The sequence below is a fragment of the Oryzias latipes genome, chromosome 17, assembly GCF_053564925.1.
Source record: "Oryzias latipes strain Hd-rR chromosome 17, Olatipes_Hd-rR_3.1".
NCBI lineage: Eukaryota > Metazoa > Chordata > Actinopteri > Beloniformes > Adrianichthyidae > Oryzias > Oryzias latipes.
This window is the reverse complement of record NC_136253.1, coordinates 34,545,001-34,570,137: the sequence shown is the minus strand read 5'-3', so window position 1 is coordinate 34,570,137 and position 25,137 is coordinate 34,545,001. Positions and strand designations below refer to the sequence as shown.

The following is a 25,137-nucleotide window of genomic DNA, read 5'->3' as shown; positions in this document are numbered from 1 at the left end:
CGAGCGTTAACAAGCCGCCTGTGCTGCACCAGTGTAGAGAGCTGAAGCTGGAATGATGTTTTATTCCGACACAGACGATATCTCAGCACCTTTTCCCGCCTTTGTCCACAGACGGCGTCCGTGTTTGGCCCAATAATGAGCTGGAATGGATACAAAGAGGTGGGGGTGTAAAGAGGTGGGGGCGGGAGGATGCTGCCTGCAATGACTGATCACTTACATTCTGTCTAACAATTTGAGGAGGGAGGGGGCTCATTTAAGATTTCTGCTCGTGTGTTAAAGCATTAGAGACCCCAACCTCATAGGAAGAGGGACCACAAGGGGGCGGGGACATCCATCCTCAGCTTCCGCCTGCCTGTCAATCTTCTATCCTGCTTGGACACATTTGGAAACACAGAAACCTGTTCTTTTCATTTTCATGTCACTGTTGTGATGAAGAAATCTCAGTCAAACATGTGACTCTGAAGTTCAGGCTCTTCGTCTTTCCTTCACTCCTCTGGTATTTGATCTTTTACTCTACTTTACTCTCCTTTACCTCAATTTGTCTAACCTTTTTCTTCCCCTCGTCTTTATTTCCCCTGTTGCTTTTTTTCTTGCTTGGTGTTTTATCTCCAGGCTGTGGTGTAGCGGGCGGAGATGAGACAGGGGGCCGGGGAGCTGAGGCGTCGCTGTCTGCCTGTCGGTCCCTGTGGTACATTAGCCGGCCCTCACCATGTATTATTGATTCCCGGCCTCTAATCACTGTCTCCAGTGTTGCAAATGAGTCTTTGGAGCAGCATCTGCACTCAGAGTCCTAACTGAGAAGCTGTTCAAGAAGAAGTCGCATCAACAACAACAGGTGAGGTCATTTTTAGACTAGACTTTCAACAGGAGCTTCAAGAAGATTTCATCCTCAGAACTTTGAGGAATTCAAATGAATAGAAATACAGCCAAATGTTGTGTCACCAGATAAGCAGAGAAAAACAACCTAAAGAATTCCTTTTTTTTTTTATTTGAAAGAGATCGGATGTGTTTTTTTTTTCTTTGATTAGCATTTCAAACATTTATGGATGAAAAGCAAAGACAAAAACCTCTAAGCACTTAAGTTTCAATGCTTCAAAACCAATGAAGGACCGGTGTTTCTCTGTATTTCACATCCAGGCCTTGAGTGTCATCATACTTAGTCCTGCCTAAACCCTTGTTCTATCCTAGGCACTTTAACATTGGGAGTGGGGTCATCTAGACCCACTAGACAGTGCTCTGAACCTTTTTCTTCAATAATTTGTGATCCTCACTGGTGTCCATGGATTACATGAAATCTTTCCACCTTCATCCACCTTTGACATGGTAGGGAGAACACGTGTACACACAATGTAAGGGGGGGGGGGTCATCTAAGATAGCACAAGGGTTAATGAATGCACCTCATCATCCCATCAGGGCAACAGCAGCATCCAGGTTTCTCAGTCCTCAAAATCAGCAAGCTGGTTCCCACAGTAAAAGTCTTAAACTTAGATAACAAATACAAGGTCGTTTTTGTGACGTATAAAATACGCTGGGCGGAGCTACAAGCTCCCTGCTCCACCCCATTTTGCGACCAAAATTTGAGAGTGTGCGACTGAATTTTAAATCCAGTCGTACATGTGTTACCAGTAAATTTGCCTCCCCCACCCTCCGTATTTTTTTTATTAATTAAACGTGGAAGGGGCACGTCAATGATCAATAAAATAATCAATGAGACGCGAGCTCACACCCACGCAGACACACACACACTCCCACACATAATCATGAGACGCGAGCACACACTCGCGTTGCATTGAGTGATGCCTGTCTGTGAGGCGGCCAATGCGTGTACCAGTTCTAGCAGGGGTCTCAAACTCACGGCCCGCGGGCTATTTGCGGCCCCCAGGACGATATTTTGCGGCCGCCGCCTTAATATGAAAGTTTGATGATAATGCGGCCCGCAAGTTTGTATGAATGACACTTTTTCGTTGCGCTGAGCTGACAAAGCAACCAATCACAGTGGGGTATATGACTCTTGGGGGCGTGACATTGACCGGGCTTGAAGCAGGAAAAACATTTAAGGCAGGACACCTGACAGCCCCCTCCCCGAACCACATTAAGGAATTCCTTACTTTCTTTTATAACGTATTTATTCGCTGGTAATTTTCTAAATACATGCAGTCCGAGCTGAACTTTTCTCTGGGCCGCACAGACCCGGAGGAGGGTTAAGATTATGGTTACGGTGATGCGCGCGCCGGCGAATCAACCCCGACCAAACGGTTCCCGTGCGCGGCTGTCACTGCAACCCACCGCTCCCCCAGGAGATGGGCCAACTTAGCAGAATAAATGTCCCACACCTACATACGTGACAGCTAACGGGGCTTTAACATTAAACACGTGCGAGCGACAACATGTAGTCTTAGACACACTAAAAATACGTGGGGAAAATGCAACGATAGATGTGTTTAAGATGAACCAGCGCCGCGCCTGGATCGTCGAGGAGACCAGGCCGGGAAGGCGAATCTGCCGACTGAGACTGAAGGAGAACAGGAAGTTGGAGTTGTCCTTAACATTAAATCTAGTTTTAATATTCCTCTCCCCCTTAGTATGATCTGTCATACTATATCTTTTAAAATTATTTTAATGTCTTGTCTCCCTTGGGGGGTCCTGGCTCGTACCTGGGGTCGGGGCGGGGGGATGCCCGGAACTCCTGGGTGGTGGTGGGGTGCTCGTCTGGGGCTGTGGGCGTCCCTCTCCGGTGGGGCCCTGCGTTGGGCTCTTCCGGCGCGGCGGGGGGCTGCTTTCCTGGCTGGGCTGGGGCGGCGCTCTCTTTCCCTCTGCGCCTCCCTGCTCTCTGGCTCTGGGGGCCTCGCGGCGGTCCTGCTGGCCCTGGCCTGGGTGGCGGTCTTGGTCGCCCGGGGGGCGGTTGTTCCCTGCCTGTTCCCGTGTGGCGTTGGGGGAATTCCGGCTGCCGCTGCTGCTGCGGCGGGGGTATGGGTGTGGGGGTGGCTGGGCGCTCCTCCTCCTTCTTTTCACATTCCACCATCCATTTTAGAAGAACATAAACACTCACCTGAGCACAGGTGTTAGCTCACCTTTGCACTAATAGTTTGCATGATTGAATGAATGAAAGATTTCACACTAGTTGGTTTAAAGTCATAGGTATGCGTTCGTGAACACTATCTGTTTTGTGTGCATGTTGACATGTGGACATTTTTGCGGCTAGCAGGTGTGTTGATAATATTTGAGTGTGTGTGAACAGGCCCCGCCCTTTTTGTACTACATTTGAACCGTACCGTGACGATAAACAACCAGTAAGCCTGTCTGCTCTATGCTGCTTCATGGTCTTACCCCCCTTCCCCTCCTATTATCACCCTCCTACCCCCCCCTCTCTCTAGCGTCCCTCTCTCTTCTTCCCCTCTTTCCTTTTCCGTCCGGTCCAACACCAAAGATTTTCAGACATGATTGAAATTAATAAAGTTTGGCCTCAATTACAAAAGGGGTTTATTCAGACATACCTTTGGTTTGTCTGAAGATTAATAACCCCTCTTGTTAAAGTAAAATATGTCCAACACAAGAGGCCCTCAGCTCTCATCTGTTTGCCTAGCTGTTGTACAGGACAAGTTAAAAAAAAAAAAATAAATAAAAAAAAATTATTTTAATGTCTTGTAATGTATGTAGCCTTTTTTTATTCAGTCGGTATTTTAAATTATTTTAATTGATCACTCAACTACAAAAACCCATCTGGACACATGTCCCATAATGCATTGTTTTGTAGTCATCAGGGCATCTTTCAGTCAGTTCAGTACTAAATTTTCAGCTGTGTTTGGGTAGATTGGGGCCTTGCTCCCACCCCTTTCTCGTGATATTTTTGTGATGATTGACAGGTGATGTTGGAGCAAAAACAAAAATATACGTCTCTCACCAGGTGATCTGCGCAGCGTTGCGTCCACCTAGGTCAGGGGTCGGGAACCTATGGCTCGCGAGCCATATACGGCTCTTTTGATGGTCACATGTGGCTCGCAGACAAATCTTTAATTATAGTTTGTTTTTTCATTAGACCAGTCCTTGTCTGGCGCGGTGCGATGCCAGAGGCGCGCAGTAGTAGCGGTGCATGGAGAGAAAAATCTACGCCAGCACTATCAGTTTACTATCATCTATTATTTCACAGAGTTTGTACCAGCCGCAAACCTGTGAATTGCCGTGCCTAAAACTGCGCGCTCCCGTCTCTGAGAAAGAGCGCGCAGTTGCGGGGACGGGATGTGTGAGGAAGAAAGCAGAGGGTGGGGGCACGGCCAGTAAGGTGAACCGCGCAGGGATTGTAAAAACGTAAAACCCGTAAAACCACTCACTGCAGCGTGTAAGTATGTGTTTGGCTCCATGTCTGTATGTGATCAGTCTTTGTCACTTCTACAGAACGTTCAGACCTACGATCACATTTAAAGTCTCAACGCCTGCATGAAGCAGAAACTCACCACCTATCAACCAGACTAGACCATCAGCAAAACTACCACGAGAAATACTCATCATTTATCAGCAACAGCATAACAATGTTATTAAAAAGAACCCACAGACTTATTGTACTTTAAAAATGTTGAAATTACATCAAATGCACACATTCACTTGTATTTTTAGTTTTAAACATATTGTCGCGGACTGAGTTTAACTTGGCTGTTGGGCCGCGTTAAAAGTTCTGTAGTTCATTGAACGCGTCAAGCAGAGATCTGATTGGCTCTCAGTTCTGTCGCTCAGCCTGCTGTTAGGTAATTTGGACCAATGGGGTTCAGCTGTGGGCCGAATAAGGGAAATGGGAGGGCTGACGCGGCAGGAGCGAATATAAAGTTGGGTGAAGCGCTCTCGCTTCGGCGGGAGAGATTCAGAAGCTGCTGAAGTAATTGTACGGCGTTTGATGCGGTCTGCAGTAAGCAGAATAAAGAACCTTAAAAGAGGTTAAGTCTCCGTGCCTCAGTGTGGGAAAGGGACGCTACATTATTGTATGGCTCTTTCAAAATTACATTTAAAAATATGTGGCGTTTATGGCTCTCTTGGCCAAAAAGGTTCCCGACCCCTGACCTAGGTGATCTCAAACACGCTTATTGTGCATCTTGGCTGCACCTATTTGGTGGCGCCAACATGTATTTCCATCCCCTAATGTTTACATACATTTAGTTATTGTTTGTAACTGTGAAATGACCGAAAGGTTACTACGGTAATCACTTTGTTACCTAGCATGTTTTTTTATTCTGAATGTATGGTATTTTGTTTACTATTTGTACTGTCATGACGGCGATGGTGCTGTCAGTTTACCTTGTTGTTGCATCACTGTATTATTAGTAATACAGTGGAAATTAGTAGATCTGGTTAGCATGTTGATTTACGGTATGCGCCCCTATATTTTCTGGTTGTGCCCCTAAAATTTTCAGTTGAGGGCCACAGTGCTCCTAGTGAAAAAAGTTAGTCTGGAGCCCTGAAAGAGCTCTCGGTTATGGGTGACGGGATGGGGGTACGGGGTTGCTCTGCACCAATAAAGTTGTGGGCCGGACCATGTGTTCATTCATGTATACATGTAAAATGTTTTGAAAAAACGTCGCTGCCATCAGAACCAGTGTTAAACTTTTAGCTTTTATTTTTTTCTTAAGGTTGGAAACTCTGTATCTTCACAAATAGTCCAGCATCTTATTTACATTTGTTTCATTTTTTAATGTATGTTTTGTATGTCTAAATCTTTATTTATTGTCTATTTGAAGAAAAGTGTGAAGTGTCTTCTTTTTAAATGTACATTTTTGTTCGTGTGGGGTCCAGAAACCTCGTTTTTGAGCTTTTTGTCTGTTTTAAACCTTTTTACGTGAATGAACTCCTGCCGCTCTGCAGAAACTATGTCCTAGAAAGTGACACAGATTTTTTGATTTGGACTAAAAACAGCATAATTATGATTAAAAGACCTCTGTGAGAAGAGATCAAAAGATGATGGGAGTGGGACTGTAAAAAAGCCGTCACTGCCTCAGTTGTTGAGGACTTTAACCTGGTAACATGGGAGAAAATAACACATGCTCTTTGAAGTAGTTCAATGATAGTGTCTGTATGGATAACTGACTTCTTAGGGTCTTCTATTATCAGACAGGGTTGTGTTTTCCACATGCCTGACATGTTTCGATGGACGTCTTCATGTCAGGTATGTGGAAAACACAACCGTGTCTGATAGCAGAAGCAGAATTTGACCGATTAATTCTGAGGGAATCTGACACGGAGGACGGCAGCTTTGTGCCGTTGGGCATCATCCCTTACGAAAAACATGGTCACTGTCCTTTTTGATAGGAACCAGAACAGTTTTAACATATGAGAGAAACCCATAAAAATAGTTGTTTTTCCTGCAATACATGTTTGCGTGACGATCCATCTGTCCCCTGAGGAAAGATATTCGCGTGCATTTCTCCCACAAACAGCTGTGAAGGCCGCAGCATCAGCGTGGATCCGCGGCGTAGCGCCCTATAGCTTCTACGTGAAGACAGAGCTGAACAAAAACTTCACATTCCTTCTGCTCTTCTACTCATTCTGTCTCTATGTGTTCGGAGATTCTCAGAAACAGATTCAACACTGAGGGAAATCAATGGGCGTTCACTCCAGTATGGATTTAGAGGCCACTGCTCATCAGCATCTGCTGAAGACCCCCGGATTCCTGGGGGGACGGCGTTTGTGTGAGTGTATGCTGACCCTCAGGAAACGAAATGAAGGAGTCGCGTGGAAATGAAGCGTTTCCGGTTTCATGGAGATCGGCAATCGAGCACGCCCTGCAGGGACTGAGTCACCCTGCAGCGTGACGTCATGGAATCATGACGTCACGCTGTAAACGACGAGCACTTTTCCCTCCGTCTGCCTGAACTGTCGAGTTGAGCGCTGAAGTTTGAGCAGAAACTTCTGAGCGTGAGTCAGATGGTTTGAAAAGAACGGCGTGGCGTTGGAGCTGCAGCTCAGGGTCCTTCTTCACTCAAAGCGACAAAAGGAAAAAAAAAAAGCAAAGCCGGCTTACATCATCCGATCCAGACCTTGACTACTTCACGCTGAAACGTAGGTGTGCGACTGTCGGACAAAGAATCAACGCTAGTGTGCAATAAAAGAGAGGCTTCAATGAGGAGGAAAATTAAAAAATACTTGAGAAGAGAAAGCAGAAACTGAACTTCTCTCTGAATGAGGCCGCTCGTGAAAGGATGAAGTCAAACTCCGACAAGGCAAATGTCCTTACGGCTTTTCTTTCTGTGACAGTTCAAGGAGGATCCATGTGTCTAATTAGAAAGTTTCTTTCAAAATAAATCAGCAGAAATGCACTTTACATGCCTATTTGCTTAGAACAGCTAAAAACTTAACTAAATAAATGAAGAACTTCAATTGAAAGGTCAAGATTTCCACTAAACTTTACAGTTTGCTCCAATAATTCACCTTTAAAACAGTTTTTTGGTTTGCTATCCATCTTTTTGTAACAACCCCAGCTTCTTTTGCTATTGTTATATTTTTTATGCTACACACAAATTCTTCAAAAACTCTAATTCTGAGTAGTAAATGTAATCCCATCCTAGTTACTTTAAACTGAGATCAAACTGTTTTTTTTTTTTGTTTTATAGCAAAGGATTGAACATGTAGACTCAAAATAAAAATGTGTAAAGGAACAAACAAAGCAAAGACAAAGTCAAAACTATGTGAAAAATATCTATGAATTAAAAAAAAGTTCCAAAGATTTATCAAATTGTAACAAACATTTCAAACTACATGTGTTAATTGAACCTCATTTTTTTTTAAAAGACCCCACAAAAGTTGATTCATCAGCTGCTGTCGGATTCTTTGCATGCATGTGGCAACAGCTTCACAAGTAATATTCTACTTATTTTTATTTGGAATACCAGACAAAAAATACTAATATTCCCTGCATGGATGAATGTTTTCAGCTGCAAATTCAACCTTTCGGTGACAAAAAGAGGAGGAATAAACTGTTCTGGTTTATTTCTAATCAGAAAAATGTTGGAAAACTTGACGTTAACACAAAAGGATGGATGTACAGTGAAAGATGAAAAGCGCTCCCACCGTCACCCCAAAGATCTACAAATACTTCCTTTGTGTTGTTTTGCTGAAACACGTTAACATCTTCTGTCATTTCCCTCTCGGAGCTTTGTGTGGCGGAGGCCTCACAGGTAACAGGTATGATGAGGGGAGAACTTTCAGCACTCGCTGACATCATCCGTCCGCCGTGACATGTCAGTGAGGCGTGCCGGAGCGCATCTCACGCTCAGGGCAGGAAGCGGACAGACTCCTGTTGACGAGCAGCCGCCGACCATCAGCCTGACGCTGAGGGAGCTCAGCTGAGCTGCTTAGCTGAGACGGCAGCACAAAGCAGCCGGATAATCCTGTTCCTCTGAGTGGATTCTGCTCTGCCTGAATGTCAAGTGACAGAAGTGACTGGAACTTTTCTCTGAACACACACCTCCTGCTTTCACTTGTCACAGTCGAGGCCATAAGGGGGTTGAGTTTGGATTCAAGCATCAATAATTGTGAGTGGATTTGTCTCCGTTTGATTAAATGTTGTTTGATTTTTCATGCTTTTGTTTTGAAACCACTTTTTGTTTCCTTACGAAACACAGATTTCACAAAAATGTTGTTTTAAGCTGAACAAAAGTGGAACTTTGATACAGGATCAAATGAAGTGAACAAAAACCCAGATAAAAAAAAAACATGGAAAAAACATGTGAAAGTAGACATTGTAAACTAGAAAAAAATAGTTAAAATAGTTTTAAAATGTATTACACATTTTTAAAAATCCAGAAAATTTGAATTAAAAAATACTAAAAACCTAGATTGAAAAGTTTCTTTGTAGCTGCTGTTGTTGACGTTTTGTTTTCATAGTTGACCATTGACTGTACAAGAAGTGGACTGAGTGACTCCTCCCCTCTGGCGTTCCAAACAGGAAGTGGCTCCAAGAACCTACAATGCCATGGACATCTATAGAGAAAGAAACGCAGTCATTCTATTGGTCAGAACAACCGTTCTGGATCTGATACCCTTTTTTCTTTTTTTTACATTTTCTTGATAATATTCTTCTTTTTTCATGGTTTTTTTCCCTGTAGTTCAAGTAATAAGATTGTAAACTGACCAATCAGATGCCTCAATAAAGGTGGGTGGAGCCTGCTTTCCCCCTACGTCCAATGTGATGTCAATCAAAATGTCTGATTGACATCATGTGGTAGGGGTGTGGCATTCCAAACTAAACCACTGCTAGCATCTGGCTAGCAACATCTGGCTCCAATATGGCGGCGTCCACATCACACATAAACACACGAACAATGGCGACTGAAATGACCTCATTTGGTTGGAGCTGGAAGTAAACTAATTTCCGTGGATGACGTCCCGCTCGCTCTGTCCAGTTATCAGATACAGTCAATGGTGTTGACCCTGATTTATGCGGGGGTGGAGCTTTAAGCCTATTGGCTTCTGGGAGATGATTGACATCAGCTGACAAAGGCTTTGGTGACATCATTTCCTCTCTGTTGATGGCACTCCCTATGTCATCCCTCTCCCAAGGTGTGCCTCATGTCTACTTACGTACATTTATTGTACAATTAATAATAATAATAATAATAATAATAATAAAGACAAAGCAATCAATAGATTCAATAAATGAGTGTACTTTTACAAGTGTAATGCTGGTCTGTTGGTGTCATTAGACTTCCATCTGTTCTTTAAAAATGATGTTTAAGGTCACATTTAAAAAAAAAGTGAAGTTTAAGGTTTAAAATGCCTAAAATCTAATAACAGAGATTTGATCAAAACAGATTTAGTTGTCAAGTTGAATGTATTGGGACTGATTTACTTGTGGCCCTAGTGGCTTCATAGTGAACTGCACCCAGTCCACTCTAGTTTTACTTTAGTTTTGAAAGGTAATTCAACCTGGAAGTTTGCTCTGAGGTCATTATGAAAAATGCCAACTGTTTAGGTGGAGAATTTCACAGGAAAGATGATCAGATCTTCCGGGGTTTCTCATGGCGGGCAATTACACTCATCAAACACAGGTGTGAGTCATTAGGTGGTGGCTAATTTGCATGTGGCGCTCTCCCAGCCACTAATTATTATGTTTATATCATTTTCACTAAGTCTCATCAGCAAAATCACAGCATCTTTGTTATTAGCAAGGATAAATGAGGTGTCACCCCATTTCTTGATCGCCATGATCAACAGCAGCACACAGGCTGGCTGGACAAACCCAAACACAACACCACAACACCATTCATTTAAACTCTTTTTGGGCTGGAAATCAACATTTTTTATCAAGAATTTCACCACTAATTTCTGCCAGCTAGATGTTTCGACGTCTGACTTTGATCAAGACATCGCTGATAAAGCTCGGTGAGAGTAAAAATATATGGAATTTATCATTTCCTTTCAATAGCCCGGCAGTTAATTCGCAAATTGCCATTCATTAATTTAATTACACGCCGGCCAAATAGGCGCATCTCATTTCAGCTGCCCTCGGCGGTCCTTAATATAGCTGCTGGGAGTCTCGTGGATTCAGCTCATCTGTTGAATCCGGTCTGGAGTCTCTGACAGAGACCTCTCTCCCGACCTAATCTCACCTCATTAACATTTTAGGTGACGAGTATGTCAATTAACAATTCATGAGCCTGGCTTATAGCTATATTAACATTTTACAACCCATAAATCACCTCCCCTAATCTGCAGTGCCTGCCTGTGTGCACACACCCCTCTTTATGGGCAGACGGGGGCCGTTGGGCTATGGATGCACTTTTTGCAAACGGCAGAAACCCGTTTTCCCAAAAGTCCCGGTACTGGTTTCTGTTTTTCCACATCACGCCACGGCCACGAATGAACGACTACCTCACGTATGTTTCCATCAGTCTTTGCGTCATCCCTCTGGACCCGGCGTGAAAATGCTGTTGAGTTCATTTCAGGTCCTGACAGGTATGAGCTGGATTTGAACCATCAGTCCAACACTCTGTACGCCCCCCACAGCAGAAATGACATAACACAAATAAAGACGTGACCACGGTGTAAAGCTCGGAACTCCAGCTCTGTTTCAGAGCCACTCAAGCCGTAGTCACATGCACCCAAACAAGGAGGGTCGATCTGCACCCGTTCAGCGGCTTTTTGGGTTGTCCAAGTTGTAGAGAGGACATCGTCAAAGGAGTGCAGGTGTGTCTGCATGTAAACGCTGCACACACGGGGTGTGCATGTGGTATGTAGATGCCCGAAGGCGCACAAACTACACTCTGATTGTCGAATTTCCTCATTTCGGACAATCCGGCTGCAGCTAGGAGCGCGCACGTATCACGTGAACTGCACTAAGTGGCTGCTGGTTCAGTCTGCATGGTTTGTGGGATGAATATGATGAAAAATCTGCCTGTGTCTCATCTACGTCCCCCCCACTCACCCTTACATGTTGTATACGTGTTCACTACAACCTGTCACCTGCAGAAAGATTCAGATTCTCTGAGCGGTCTATGACCTACCTTACATATTTGGTAAGGGTCACCTCTGTGACCCGCACAGGTTTGACCCTTTTCTCACCAGCAGACAGCGCGTTCCGACCCATAAGAGCAGCTAAAACTTACATTTTTACCGGTATGAATCACCAAAGACTTTCTTCTTTTGGTCTCAAAGTTTTTTTTATTACTTTCCTATGATAATTCAGTTCCTATTGAATTCTATGGATTCTTTTTACTTTACAATTACCTTTACAAAGCCCATTGAGACGACTGTTGTTGTGATTTTGGGCTATAGAAATAAAATTGAATAGAATGGAATTATTTCATCATTATTATTATTAGTTGTTGTAAGCATCTTGTGTTGATGTGCTGATATAACATCATTTTCCTCTGCCTGACTTGTTTTATTTTGAAATATCTTGTAAGTTGAGTTGAACAATAAACAATAGACAAATAATGTGCTTTAAATCTGTGATATCAAAAATAATTTAAAATATGGAGAAATCTTGCAGAATTGATTTCAGGTTAAACACTAATCCTAAACACAAACTCTACAAAATAAAAGTCATCATTTCCCTTTTTTGCTGGTTAATCACTTTAATTCTCTAAACTGCATTAACCGCACATTTTAGTCTCATGAGTGTTGCATCTCTTGGTGTTTGTTTGTTCCTCACACTGTGACAGATACACAACTTGAGGTCAACCGTCTAACCCCAGGACCCTGGCAGATTGTTGAGGCCTGCGACTTAACATCCAATTTCCCAACAAGCAGATAACCTCTCCACCTGCAGAGCTGCAGCACGGCCGTCCTTCCCGACGTGTCAGTCAGGCGGCCGGGATGCCCCTCACAACCGTAGACGGACATGCTGACACACGGGCTCCGCTCTTTCACCTTTACAGATGCAATTCCAAGTTTTGAAACACATTTCTCACAAGCTGTTGTGCAAAAGTCAGACAGCAGATGTGTCACTGTGTGCTGCAGGAAGGCAGCTCAGAAAATTCTTCTCACTGTTGGACAGGCTGTGTTTTTGTGGCCTTGATGCTTGGAAATATGTCTTTGGACAAAATGTCCCCAGTGTTTATATGACAAATAAACGCAATCTCGATGCGTTTCAGAAGTTGCTCTACAAACTGTTGATTAAAGCTGCAAGCAGCGCTGACTGGACAGCAGGCACCCCCCTTTTAAACTGCCCCCACTGGTTGAGCGGCTGCTACACCCCCCTCACTCTACCCCTTCTACTTGTACTCCAGTCACACTGGAGTATGCGAAAAAAACATCTGTGCATCACTCTAAAGCATAAGTCACATTGAGTATAAATCGTACTACAGTCTATGCTGCATCAGACTATAAGTCGCAGAAACCAGAAAATGCATACGAAAGAAAAGAAAACCCCAAAGTCGCACTTGAAGAGCTCTACAAAAGCACAGGTAAACATAATTCCGTGTCTGGGTTCATGATATCCTCTTTTTTTTAACGGTGATCTTTACCTTCTCCTGCAGGGGCTGCGGTTTAATAAAAGCCACTTTCAGCAAAGCAATATTAGTTTTTCTTTCAATCACATATTAGTCGCTCATCTGGGCAAACTCTGCAAAACAAAAACTGTGACTTATACTCTGAAAATGTGGTAATCTTTGCTATCTGCCCCACTCAAGGTACTCCACCCTTCGTGGGCAAAGATCAAAGTTGCATCTTCATCGTGACAGAGCTGAGCCGAAAGGAAACCAGAAGAAGCTGCTTCTGTTTCTACTCTGTGAGGGATCCTCCCCAGGCCCTAAAAAAAACCCCCAGCTTCATTTCCAATCAGTCTATCAAATCCTGAAAAAGGTGGAAAACAGGAAATCGGTTAGAGGAGGCGAGGTGCAGAAACGTTCCTTGGATTTATGGGTAAAAGCTTTCCTCCTTAATGAAATACACGGGCTGGTATTTTCTCCCAGTCATGACTCATCGAGCTTCCTGCTCCCCGTGAATGTCAGAGCTTACATGAAGTTAACAACTATTTTTAACTGGAGCCGAACGCACCAGCGCCTGACACTGTCATCGTGGAAATAAAGGAGGAACTCACTAATGGGGCCGTGAGAAAATAAATTAGCACTTTTGACAGGAGGCTGTAAATGTTAATTGGGACCAGATACAAAAAAAAACCAGAAATAAAATACAGCAAGTGGTAATTTAACTGAATGGATCAAAAAAAAAAACCCTCTTCATGATCATCGATGAGCTGGAGAATTCCAGCAATGAGAAACTGACAAAATCCCTGGTTGAGTTGGAGCTGAAAAGCCACCGCTGTCCAACCTCAGAGCTGAAATGTCCAAATCTTCCTCCAGGACTGTGGAAGACAATTACCATGACTACAGCCTCATCCTCCTACTCTGCTGCTGTGCTGCCCTCTTCTGGACACTTGAACAGCTAGAGAGCCTCTCTGTCATCAACTGGTGACTTTTGAGTTTCAAATTAAAAGTCTGTAGATAATAGATAGAAGAGGAAAATATTCGAAAACGTTGATGATTTTTAACATGTTCTTGTGGAATGATAGAGCACATATATTAAGACAATTAAGCTTAAAGGGTCTATATCCTGCTTTTCTCAAGCCTTTCAGGGTCAACTATATCCATAATATATAATCTTTGGTACACTAAACAACTGTTGTATAAATGAAATATTAGTTATTTTGAAGCTCATTTTCCTACCAGGAAGTAAGACGACTCGATCTCTGAGGCTCCGCCTTTCGCTCTTTGGGGGTACCGCCCGTTTCATGACGTCTGCCTCGGCAGCGTAGCTGCGTTTCACCCAAGAAGAAAACAAGCAACATCAGAACTTTTGCAAAGCTAGATGTGCATATTGTGGACAGCAAATGACAGCGTTCAGCAGACCACCGCTAAAAAGTGGGCGTGTCTGTTACTTTGTGATGTCACAATGTGAGGACCCACTCATTTTTGTGGATTTTAGTTTTTTTTTCTATAAATTGCACAGGAGCAGATGAAAAAATACCATTTAAAAAAAGATCGTAGGTGTGACGTAGAAAATATATTGTGTGGGGCCACAGTCTTCATGCTCCGCCCCTTTCTGATGCCTCCACTTGCAAACAGATCCATGAACGTCTTTGTTTTCCGGGTCCGAGTTGGAATCTGGATCAGAACTGGACGGATGGAGAGCTCCGATATTCCTGGCATTTTGGTTTTTTTTGCTCTCGGCGCTCTCAGCAACAGCTAGGGGTTATTCCCAGCTAAAATTTTAATGAAGTCCCACCGCTCTGCAGAAACTATGTCTTAACGACGACAGGTTTTCTAAAATTTTGGCTAAAAACGGCATGATCGTAGATAAAAGACCACCGGGAAGGCTCTAAAGACGATGGGAAGAGCTGATGGTGTGGACAGCATTACTGAGGTATTAACTGTACCTGCCAAGCCAGTCGGCGTCAGCTCCTTGACAGAGTTGCTGCTGACTGATGAAACAGCACAGCGTTATTCTTAGAGCCTGATCTGACAGCAGGTCAAAGCTTTATCTGCTGTAAAAGGTTTCCTGGGTGAGAATGGATTTCGTGCCTTCGCGCAGCTCTCCGGCATCCCTCTGAATCCTCCGTGCTCTTCATTTATCTCTCCTGCAGTCGCCGCCTGATGGATCTGTCAGATCATGATGAGACATCTCAATAATCTCTGCTCTGAAGAAACAGGCAAACCGCTTCAGGTCATCTCACTGAAATCATTTCACATCCCTGCCTCACCTGTGTTTGTGCAGGAGCTCCTCTGAATGTCTGCCTGAAGAGCTGCAGAGCTCAAGCTCCACTGGGGTTTCAATTCTTGCAGTTAAGAAATCAGCAAATTGCTCAGTTGAGCAGAAACGTTGAGGGTTTGCTGTGTTTTCCCTGAACAGGCCTGGCAGCGGGGCAGCCTGCATGCAAATGAGGCGCTGCTGCCCCCCTGCATGCACAAGACTCATTCAGAGGAGATTAGGCCGCTTTTCATCGGTGGGGGGTGACTTATTGGTTGATGAATGACTGGATATGTAAATAAATTAATCCCCACGTGTTTGAAATCCCTTTAAAACCTCCGTTTTTCTAAGAAACGCTGTAAAAAGTGGGAGCAGCAGTTCGGGAGGAGGGTGTGGGCCCCGGACGTCACTCCAAGGGAGTTGCAGGGAAAGCGGACTTCCCCAAAGTTGACTTGTGGTGGAGTTGGGTCAGTCACGGAGGCGATGCGCTCCTGGCGTCCGGACGTAGCGAACCAGCCGGAACTTTCTCCGTTTCTGCCCTAGAAAAGCGCGCGTCGCGGCGTTGGTTCGGGATGAGGCGCCTGGGCGCAAGGATGAGCGACTGCGGGACGCTTTTCACGCTCCTCCTGAACCTCCAGCTGGCTCACGCGCTGTCCTCCTCCTCCACTCCGGGTTCCGCGCACAGCGGGCCCCTCCACAGACACAGGAATAGGTACGTTTGCGGGGTGGGGGGACTGAATCTTTTAAGGCTGTTTTCTGGACTACGGGGGGATTTTTTCCCCTGCGCGCTTTTGTGGCGCAGCCGCCAACAAAAGCGTTCCAAACTTCGCCCACAGTGACCCCCCTCCCGGGTCTGCGAAGAGTCGAGGAGACTCTGCAGACGCCTGTCAGGCCATATTGGTCCCGGGGTTTTCAAGTGCTGGTGGGGCTGATAAGATTCAGAAAGTGCCCGGCCTGTTTGTGATGAGAGTTTTCAGGAGCCGCCTGGAAGAATGTGGAGAAAGGAGGCGGCCTCTGCGCACGTGGAACTCATTATGATACCTTTCTCCAGCTGTTTCCGGTGGCAGCGCGGTGTGGGGCTCAAGCAGCCTCAGTATTCTTCTTGTTGATGTGTGCCCCCCCCCCTTCAGGAACTGGTGCGCATATGTGGTGCAGAGGAACGTGAGCTGCGTCGTGCAGGGGAGTGCCGAGCGCCTGCAAGAGCCCGTGCTGGCCCCCTGCCCGCCCTACCAGCCCCACTGCCAGCAACAAGTGACGTGAGCATCCGGGTAGCGTGCATGGGGGGGGCTCTTTATTAGATGCAGTTGATCCAAAATGTGTTGGGAGTGGGCACACACATTGTCAGTGGGTTAAAGTTGGCAAAACGGACAAACGTGCAGCAATAAAGCAGAACCAGAACTCACGCACTTCAGTTACACAATGTTTATAGCAGTAAAACCCAAACAACACAACATGTGTGGGACTACCTGCACTATTACAAACTGGAACTAGACAGAAAAATCTATTTTTTTTTCTCCCAGTTATGTGAGGAATGCATTGAACTGGTCAGTGATTAACCTACAGTTCATCATCTCCTGATAAGAGCGGCGAGAATCAATCAATCCTTCCATCAAGTGTTCACTTTCACTGATTATCAGAGTTTTTGTGAAACTTACTGTACAGGTTAGTAGTTCATCTGCAAAAAACACCTAAGGTATTTGATGTATCTACAATATTTACGATTTTTGCAGCAATTCAATCAACTCATTTTTTAAATTCATGATTATACAAATTATAGAAACGTTATCAAAATCTTTTTGAAACTTTTACAATATTCAAAACCGTTTTGTCCCACTGAAATTCAAATAGTATTCATCACATCTATATGCGTTCATAGTACAATACGTAGTGAAATGTATTGTACGACTGTCCATCAGAGTACAAGGCCTAAAGTGGGCGTAAGAACAGTAAGTATTAAAAAAAAATAATAAAAGATGTTCACCTGTCTGCATGTCCCTTCAGGAGCTGCCATAGAGAATTAGCTTTCACGGGTTCACAGCTGGTTTTTACGGCATATGCCCCTCCTGACACGACCCTGTGTCCGGGCTGGGGACTTGGGTCTTGCCCACGGAAAGTTTATATAAACAGTACATTTCAATGCAATGCATAATATAACCTACTATAGCAATGACAGTGTTGAGGTCACAAAGTATCCGTGTGCTGCAAAGTGTTGAAAGTGTCCTTACTGTGTAACACAGTCAATCATTGCTGAATTTGACACATGTCCGCAGATCGTAGTGAACACTTAAACAACACCCAAGGGTGAGTAGGATGAAGTAGGCGAGATGTAGGCGTGTCATACTGTTAGTGCTGTTCACGTGACACGTGCGCATTCCTCGCTGCAGACTGACTGCTAGAAATGAGATAAGACAATCAGAGTGTAGTTTGTGTGGATGTCCTACAGGCGTCCTACGGGCACTTATGTATCACGTGCGCACCTTGTGCATGCAGCATTTGTGCTCGGTTAGTAGAGCGTGGCGTTAGGACGCCGTGGAAGTGCGTGGTACTTCATGATCCACACGCACGACAACGGTACGTTCCATTTTCATGACAACTTTTGAGGTGGCCGTACAAACCTCAAGGGAAATGTGAGACACTCCTGTGCTCCCCTGAAGATCAGCCGCTCCTCAGGCCGAACAACCCAAAAACCCGCAGCACCTGAACGGGTCAACCCCTGTCCAGGTGCACGTGACTGAGGCATGAGAACTGACATCATTCTTTGGTTTCATCTCCATCCAAGTCCTTTATTTGGAGAGACATGTCTACATTAGGGACTGTGATGGACTGGGGAGCTATCCAACGGGAACCCAGTGGTGGATTCTAGCACCACCTGGAAGGACTTAGCAGCTTCAGAAGATCAATAGAATGATTATTAGGTTTGATGGAGCCTTCATTCTGAGCCTTTTGACCATGAAATCATTGAAGGAAGTGACAGTAAAAAAGAAGAATGTGCACCAGTAAATTCTAATTTAGAATCTCTTTTACCACCTGAAGACATCTTGCTTCATGATTATCGTTTGTAGACAGTTGTGACACCAACAAACCAGCGTGAGCTGGTTTGTTGGTGTCACAACTGTCTACAAACGATGTTGTTGTAAAATGTCCTCCAGGAAACTGTAAAGTTTCTGTTCAGAACAAGAGATGCTGGGTGTGCAAACACAGACTCACACCTGTGAGGAAGGCCAAACTCTTTAGTTTAAATCAAGTTTGACAACTCAGAACTTTCAGTTTGCTTTTTTCTGCGTTAACTACACCTGTCTCTCAACCACATGTTAAGGCATCAGCTTTCCAGATGTTCCGCATGAGCCGACCTCTGCCTTCAGGGAAGTGACATCATGCATTGTTTTACTGGAAAAACTGTTTTAGGCAGGAGAACTGGGAAAGGATGGAAACACAAGACAAGACCAACCAAAGAAAACACAAACTGTTGCAGAGTTGGATTAGTTGTTTTTTTTTTTAGAAGGAGGATTTTGTAAATGTTAAGGATTCAAATCTAAAAGGGTTTTGTCTGTTGCAGATACACAACCCGCTTTCGACCCACATACAAGATCGGCTACAAGGCGATCACAGAGTTAGAGTGGAGGTGCTGTCCCGGCCACACAGGTCCGGACTGCAAGGATGCAAAGCCGACACAAGACCGCAGAACGGCGCAGGGAGCGCAGTCCTACCGACCACCAAATCCTGGATACTCAACCAGACACACACAACGTAAGAACCCTCTTAGCTCTGCCTAATTCCAGCTGAAAGACTCATTTCTATGGTTTTTTGCTTAAATGAAATCGGTTGATTCCAGGGGCCGAGCGGAGGGAAACCGCTCACCACGAGGTGCAGCATGGAGCCACAGACAAGACCCGTTTCCTGGAGGGGGAAGTTCAGCGTCTGTCTCAGACGGTCTTGGATCTCCAGTCCACCTTGACGGGGTTGACCGCCAGCCTTCGCTCTGACCTGCAGGACGATACCAGGAAAATGCTGGCGAAGCTTCTGAACGACATGAGACCCCCGCAGAGCGCCAACGCCGCCGGCGCAGAGGAGACCCCAGCTGTGCTTGACGGGCATCAAACTGCGAGAGGGGGTAATACCGAGGAGAGGGTCCTGGAAAAAATAGTAGCTCGTTTGGATGACATGAATAATTCACTGAAAAGTAAGGAGGATGCCTTAGAAGACCTGAGAGGAATCACAACAAGTCACGAAGGGCAGATCCGCGTCCTCATGGACGCGTCTCAGTCCCAGACTCCAGTCATACCAGAGTTTGATGTCATCCAAACCTACGTTGATGGAAAACTTGAGAAGCTGAAGGCGGAGCTGAGCCAAACTATGAAGGAGGAGGTGGCCAAACTGCAAGGCTCATGCAACGACAAGATCCAAATCGTCCAGAAGACCTGCAATGAAGGCCGGGACCAAGTCTCTGCCAGGCTGACCAAGCTGGTGGAAACCACCGAGGCTGATCTGAGAAAAGACATCAGAGCGCTGCGTCTGCACATGGCTGCTGCCGACGGACCCGTCCAAACGCAGAGGCTCGCCGACCCGCCCCAAGAGGAGGGGGAGGGCCGCGGTGACCACAAAGACTTGTGGCGTGAGATCGACCGCATCGCAGAGGCACACCGAATCCTAAACGTCCGCGTCGACAATGAACTGGGTCACCTGTCCAGGCTGCAGGAAGTTCACGACTTCGGCCTCCTGGTGGAGGAGCTGGAGGCGCGCATCAACGTCACAGAACAAAACGCAGAGACCCACTGCTTCTACATAGAAGACAAGCTAACCAAAACGATTTCAGACGAAGTTTCAGAGCTTCGACAGCTTCTGAATGAAAGACTGAAGAACTTGGAGGACAGGTCCTTCACCACGGTGGAAGACGTGGACAAGAACTCCTTCCCAGGGACGATTAAGGACTCCGTAACTGCCCTGGAGACAGAAGTCAGCAAAAACAAGGCCCTTATTGATGGTCTGGGAGAAAAGGTTAATGCCTTTAGGGATGTATGCTCTGCTGGATGTTCAGGAGTCAAAGTGAGGGAGGGGGGATCTGTGCTCTCACCTGAACCTGAAGGCAACGTTTCGGAGGACCTGAGACGGCACAGAAATGAGCTGGATGTTCTGAGCACAAACGTACGTTCAAACACGGACAAGCTCAAGCAGCTGGAGGAGTTTGTTGGGAGGGGGGCAGTAGGAACCGCGAGGCACATGAAGATGATGGAGGATTTCCAGAAGGGGCAGATAAACCTCCAGAATAACATGCTCAGCCTGGCCGGCACTGTGAAGAGATTGGGCGACTCGCAGGCGAATTATGACCGGGACATTCACAGGATCAACTCAACATGCTGCCATGAAGCGCCGAGGGGTCCTGGCGGACGAACGCAAACCCTGTGGGGTCCAGCTGACACCAGCAGCCCCCAGGTGACCGAGCTGAGGAACAAACTGGACACTTTGAGGCTGGAGATGTCATCCCAGCTGATGCACAGCAGGCTGAACGCACAGGGTTTGTCGGCCCTGGACCAACGAGTATCCGAGCTGGAAAACATGTGCGGGAAGCTGGACGGGGTCGCCGATAACGTCAGGAATCTGAAAGAAGGGCTGGGGAGGCACGTGGTGGATCTCCAGCACCGTGTCTACAGGGTGAATGCCACCTGCGGGAGTCACGGCGCCAACATCGCCTACCTGCAGAACGCTTTGCACAAGCTCCAGGCGCAGCTGTCCAACATGCCCAAGGACGTCCTGAGGGACGTGGCCGCCAAAGAGCCAGGTGAGTGGACGCTTTGACCAGATACGGTTTCAGGAGATTTCTAACCTTTTTCAGGAAGTCAAACTCATTAACCATAACGGAGAACTGGAGCGAGCACGGTGTGACGCCATCCGTAGAAAAACGTTTACCTCTGCCTCCAACCTAAAGTCAACGTTGGACATGAGGGCCAGTAGGCTCCACCTACTTTTCTTGAGGCCAGTTTATAGCTTGAATACCTGGCACTAAATAAAAGAATGTGAAAAATATTAAGATGATCAAAAACATAATTTAAAAAAAAGTATCAGGACAAGAATGGTTCTGCTGACCAATAGAATGAGTAACAGTTTATGTCTCCAGAAAAGTCTATGGGAAGAGGGTACTTTCTGTTTGGAACGCCAAGGGGGAGGGGCCACTCAGTCCAGTTTTATCTTACAGTCAAACTACAGTAAAAACATTTTCTGATGCTGGTTTTTTTACACTTTCCAGATAGAGATCATTTGAATTCCAACCAATCATGACAACAACAGTATTTTGCATTGAACAGTCAAGTGCACCGCTGTGTTTTGTAGAAATCTCACCCGAGGAGCTGTTGCCATAGTGACAGCTCTTCGGGTGAAGCCTCCTCTAAGAAACAAAGGCTGAGATTCGTGTCCAACCTCCTGGCGGGGTGAGGACTGTGACGGTGGTGGTGCTCTTCGGCTGGGACCGGCGTGAAGAGAAGCTCCACCCTCTGCCGGGATGACCTTTATGACCTGCATCTCCGTGATGTCACAGGGACGTTCTTAGACCTTTGGAGACGTAAAAGTTTGAGTAAAAATGAAAATGTTTTCCTTGCCTGCTTCCACTGAAACGGGTTCATGGAATGCGATTAGGATCTGTGTAAACAGAAACTTTTCCGGGAGATAACCCGTCATGTAATGCCCTCCATTTCCTCGCCTTAATTGGAGGAAAGGATTAGATCCTGTGAGTGTCTCGGGGTATTTCCCATGGTGGGAGGACACGAGCAGCTTCTCCCTGTACTGGCCTTCACCGTGTCATTCAATATGCATGGAGGCCCTCACTCAGAGCTACGCCGCCCTGAGAGTTCTCCAGAACCGCTATAAACAAAGATCGGGTCAATAGGAGTTGACATTTTTACACAATCCCTCCACTTTTAGATGGTTGGTGTGTCATTGGTTCGTCCGTTCCCCCTATCGTAATGAAGCTGCGAGGCCTTCTTTGTTTCACCGAGAAATTCTTTTTTTTGTTACCACACAAAGTACACACAAACACCTACACACACACACACACACACACACAGACAGCCTCTCAGAGATTCCCGGGGGCTGACCTCACCCTGATACGAGAAGTCTGCTCCTCATTACGCTGGAGGCGGTCTCAGCAGAGAAGTGGGGCTCCGCACCCCGAACCAGATGCTTCATAGCTCGAGCTGTGATGTCACCAGAGGCCCCCATCGCCGGTCCTCCCTTTCTTACACAACCAAACACCACCGTACTGAGCGGAAAAAGGTCCAACGCCTTCATGGCTGTAAATCAGAAGGGAAGCATGGAAATATTTGATTAAAACACGAGTTTTTGCTTCAGAAATGACCCGATGACCCACGATTCTTCTTTGTTACTAAACCTTTGAGACGACCCCCCCCCCACCACCACCTCTTACTGAAAAGCTCACCAAAACAAGCACATCCCTAGAACCCGGTAAAATAGGAATTTTGGGCAAAGTGAACAACCCCTCCCGAAAAAATGATGACATCACAGCAAAATCTCTTATGGGGCTCCGAGGATCTGGGATATCCAATGGAGGTTTTGAAACTATTATGGGATGGCCACTGGACTTACGGCATGACAGACATTTTTCTTTGGCAAACTGTCCGATTTGTTGATTTTTCACATTTTTTACAATATGTGGGGGGGATTAAGTTTCGTGGACCTTTGACCTCCTGGGGATTTGCCTCCAAAGTCCTTGAGATTCGTTGGGAAGCTACGTGGGGAAAAAGGGTTGGTTTCAAATTTTGTCGATTTTAAACGGCGTGAGATCACAAATGTGGCGTTTCCCAATTTTTTACTGGAATGTTTTGAAAATGTAGTACAGGAATTGTTGGCTCAAGCTGAACAAACCAACATGAACACATTTGGAATGTGGTTTCTGGCTGTGCTGGTTAACAGAAACCTCCGTTGCTAAGGAAATCCAAAAATTTACTTTTGCAGATTTTTTTTTAGAAACGGCCGACCTGTTCGTCACCCCCACACGACCAACAAATAAAATGGTTGCTATGTATGTAAAACAAAGATAAACGCTGCCATTAAAATATCTATTTGCAGCTTTACTATTAAATTTGACGCAGTTGTTTCGATATGACTGGAACTTTTCTGGCTTTTGAAGTCATTTTTCAAGTTAAAAACAAGTAACTTCAACAGCAGAGGCGGCCTTCAAAAGCCAAAGTACTTTTCAAGATTTTCAATAAACATTTTCAGTAATTACAACCAGCTTTACAATTAATTTATGTCTTAATCCGTCCAATTCCAGTGTTTCCTTTGGCTGCAGCTGTCAAACCTACAGATGACGCCACCAAGTTTCACCTTTTCGTTTAATACATAACTCCGCTCCAACCGTTAACAGCTGCGATATCGGGAAGGTTAACTAATAGCAAATTTGCTCAGATGTTTCTAAACATAATTCTCTGTAATAGTCTAGTGTTAATGAAATGTCATTTCTGCAGCAATGATGTGTGAATTCGTGCAGAGCTGATAGAATTCTGCTGTTTTTAGAACGTGGGTTATTTAAAGGATGGAGCTGAGCAGAATAACAAAGAAAAGGAAGGTTTGTAAAGTAAAAATGTGTCGTTTTAATGCAGATCTTTATAGCAGAAATGTTGAATTTGTTTAGTGAAAGTATTGGCAGCATTTGACCTCAATTTCTTTAGTCGTTTGGGTTCACGTCTGGTTTTGGTTGAAGACATTTGAGGTTTTGACATTTTCGCCACAGTCGTCGCTGGTGACGAGACTTTCAGAGTCCCACAAAAGTGGTTTAACGTTTGGACTTAAGCCAGAGCGTTTGGGTCAGCTGTGGCCCATCTTTTTTTTTTTTTCAGCTAAATTATCAGCTCCAGAATTAAACAAGGGAACTATAAGCTCTTTCCAGGTAGGTTTCTCTGCTTGGTTCATCTACAGAGAAGGACGTTGGTTTGTGGCTCAGCTTGAATTCTGTCAGCGTAGGAAAAAAAACGCTCCAAACAGAAACCCTCCCGGCTTGGTGGGTGTGGCTGGCAGTCGGCGTCGCTGTTGTCTGAGTTCATTCTCTGCTCACAGTCACACGGAGACCCCGAGGAGCCTGAGAACAGACGAGGTGTTGTAACACCCAGCTGAAAGACGAAACTGGAACGCCGTTGCCTCAACGCAACGTGACGGCTGGATAGAGCTGTGAGAGGGAAGTTGCAAAATGTTGGCGGCGGCGGCGTCCCGGCAGCAGCTGCAGCCGAGGAGCTCTGCCCAGAACAACTGTAGTGTTCGGCTCTGGCTGATTCCTCTCTGATGGGACGCGGTGTAAAGCATCTGTTTTCATTTGTTTCCGCCCAGACAGATCCGTCTCTGACGAAGGATGTGGCTGCTGAGTCTGACGGTGACTCAGCATCAGTGACTTCAAATCCTCCAAGTGCTTTTTGTTTGGGAGACGCAGAAATGCAGGAAGAGTTTCTGCTCTTTTGTAGCCGGATCTTTACCACGAGGCAACTTTGTTTGTTTGTCACACTTCCTGCACAGAGAGTATTCAAGCATTGAAGCATTAACAGAGACACGGCATAGAAATAATAACGCAGTGATCATGGAAAAGGAAATTAAAGCCACGAGCAGCGTTGTATGGCTCACAAGCACTTTTTTCAAAATGGTGGCTTTTCTGTTGGTTTTATCTCCATGGCAACCATTTTATTTTTTGGTCACCTCGGGGTACCGAACACATCTATGTAATTTTTAGACAAATCAGCAAGAGTAAATTTTTGGATTTCCTCAGCAACTTAGGTTTATTGCTAGCCACGCCCACAGTCCTAATATGGTCATATAATTTCAAGGATTCATAACAAATTTCATAAAATTCTGATAAAACGTGTCACGTTCCCGAGGTCAAAGGTTAATGAAACTTGGGAAGTGGTTGTACAGTGTAGACTTGATCTGGTGGCAGGTGTGTAAAATTTTGTGAAGATCCCATATTGTGGAAAATT

The 25,137-nt window shown here is 45.4% G+C and overlaps 2 protein-coding genes across 10 annotated transcripts in view; one reads left to right on the top strand and one right to left on the bottom strand.

Annotated features, from left to right (window-relative positions):
- The window catches only part of LOC110016927 (uncharacterized), a 48,131-nt gene extending 23,394 nt beyond the window's left edge, over positions 1-24,737 (bottom strand). For 5 of the 8 annotated variants that reach the window (XR_013650566.1, XR_013650568.1, XR_002292242.2 and 2 more), the window contains exons 1-3: positions 15,183-15,321; positions 14,859-15,081; positions 14,149-14,237 (exon numbers count right to left, since the gene is read on the bottom strand). Coding sequence is in view for 1 of the 8 variants with exons in the window: in XM_078934498.1 (XP_078790624.1) it covers positions 14,149-14,237; positions 22,260-22,447 (277 nt within the window). In the remaining 7 variants the exon portion in view is untranslated. Of the gene's footprint in view, positions 1-9,559; positions 13,921-14,148; positions 14,238-14,858; positions 15,082-15,182; positions 15,322-22,259 lie in introns of those variants that run through there. The other 3 variants (XR_013650570.1, XR_013650569.1, XM_078934498.1) reach the window with 3 other exon arrangements.
- Positions 15,207-25,137, top strand: part of emilin2a (elastin microfibril interfacer 2a) — a 20,401-nt gene continuing 10,470 nt past the window's right edge. For both annotated transcript variants that reach the window (XM_023965198.2, XM_023965199.2), the window contains exons 1-4: positions 15,207-15,881; positions 16,300-16,425; positions 18,726-18,916; positions 19,002-20,945. In XM_023965198.2, the coding sequence (XP_023820966.1) occupies positions 15,742-15,881; positions 16,300-16,425; positions 18,726-18,916; positions 19,002-20,945 (2,401 nt within the window). In that variant the 5' untranslated portion in view covers positions 15,207-15,741. The remainder of the gene's footprint in view (positions 15,882-16,299; positions 16,426-18,725; positions 18,917-19,001; positions 20,946-25,137) is intronic.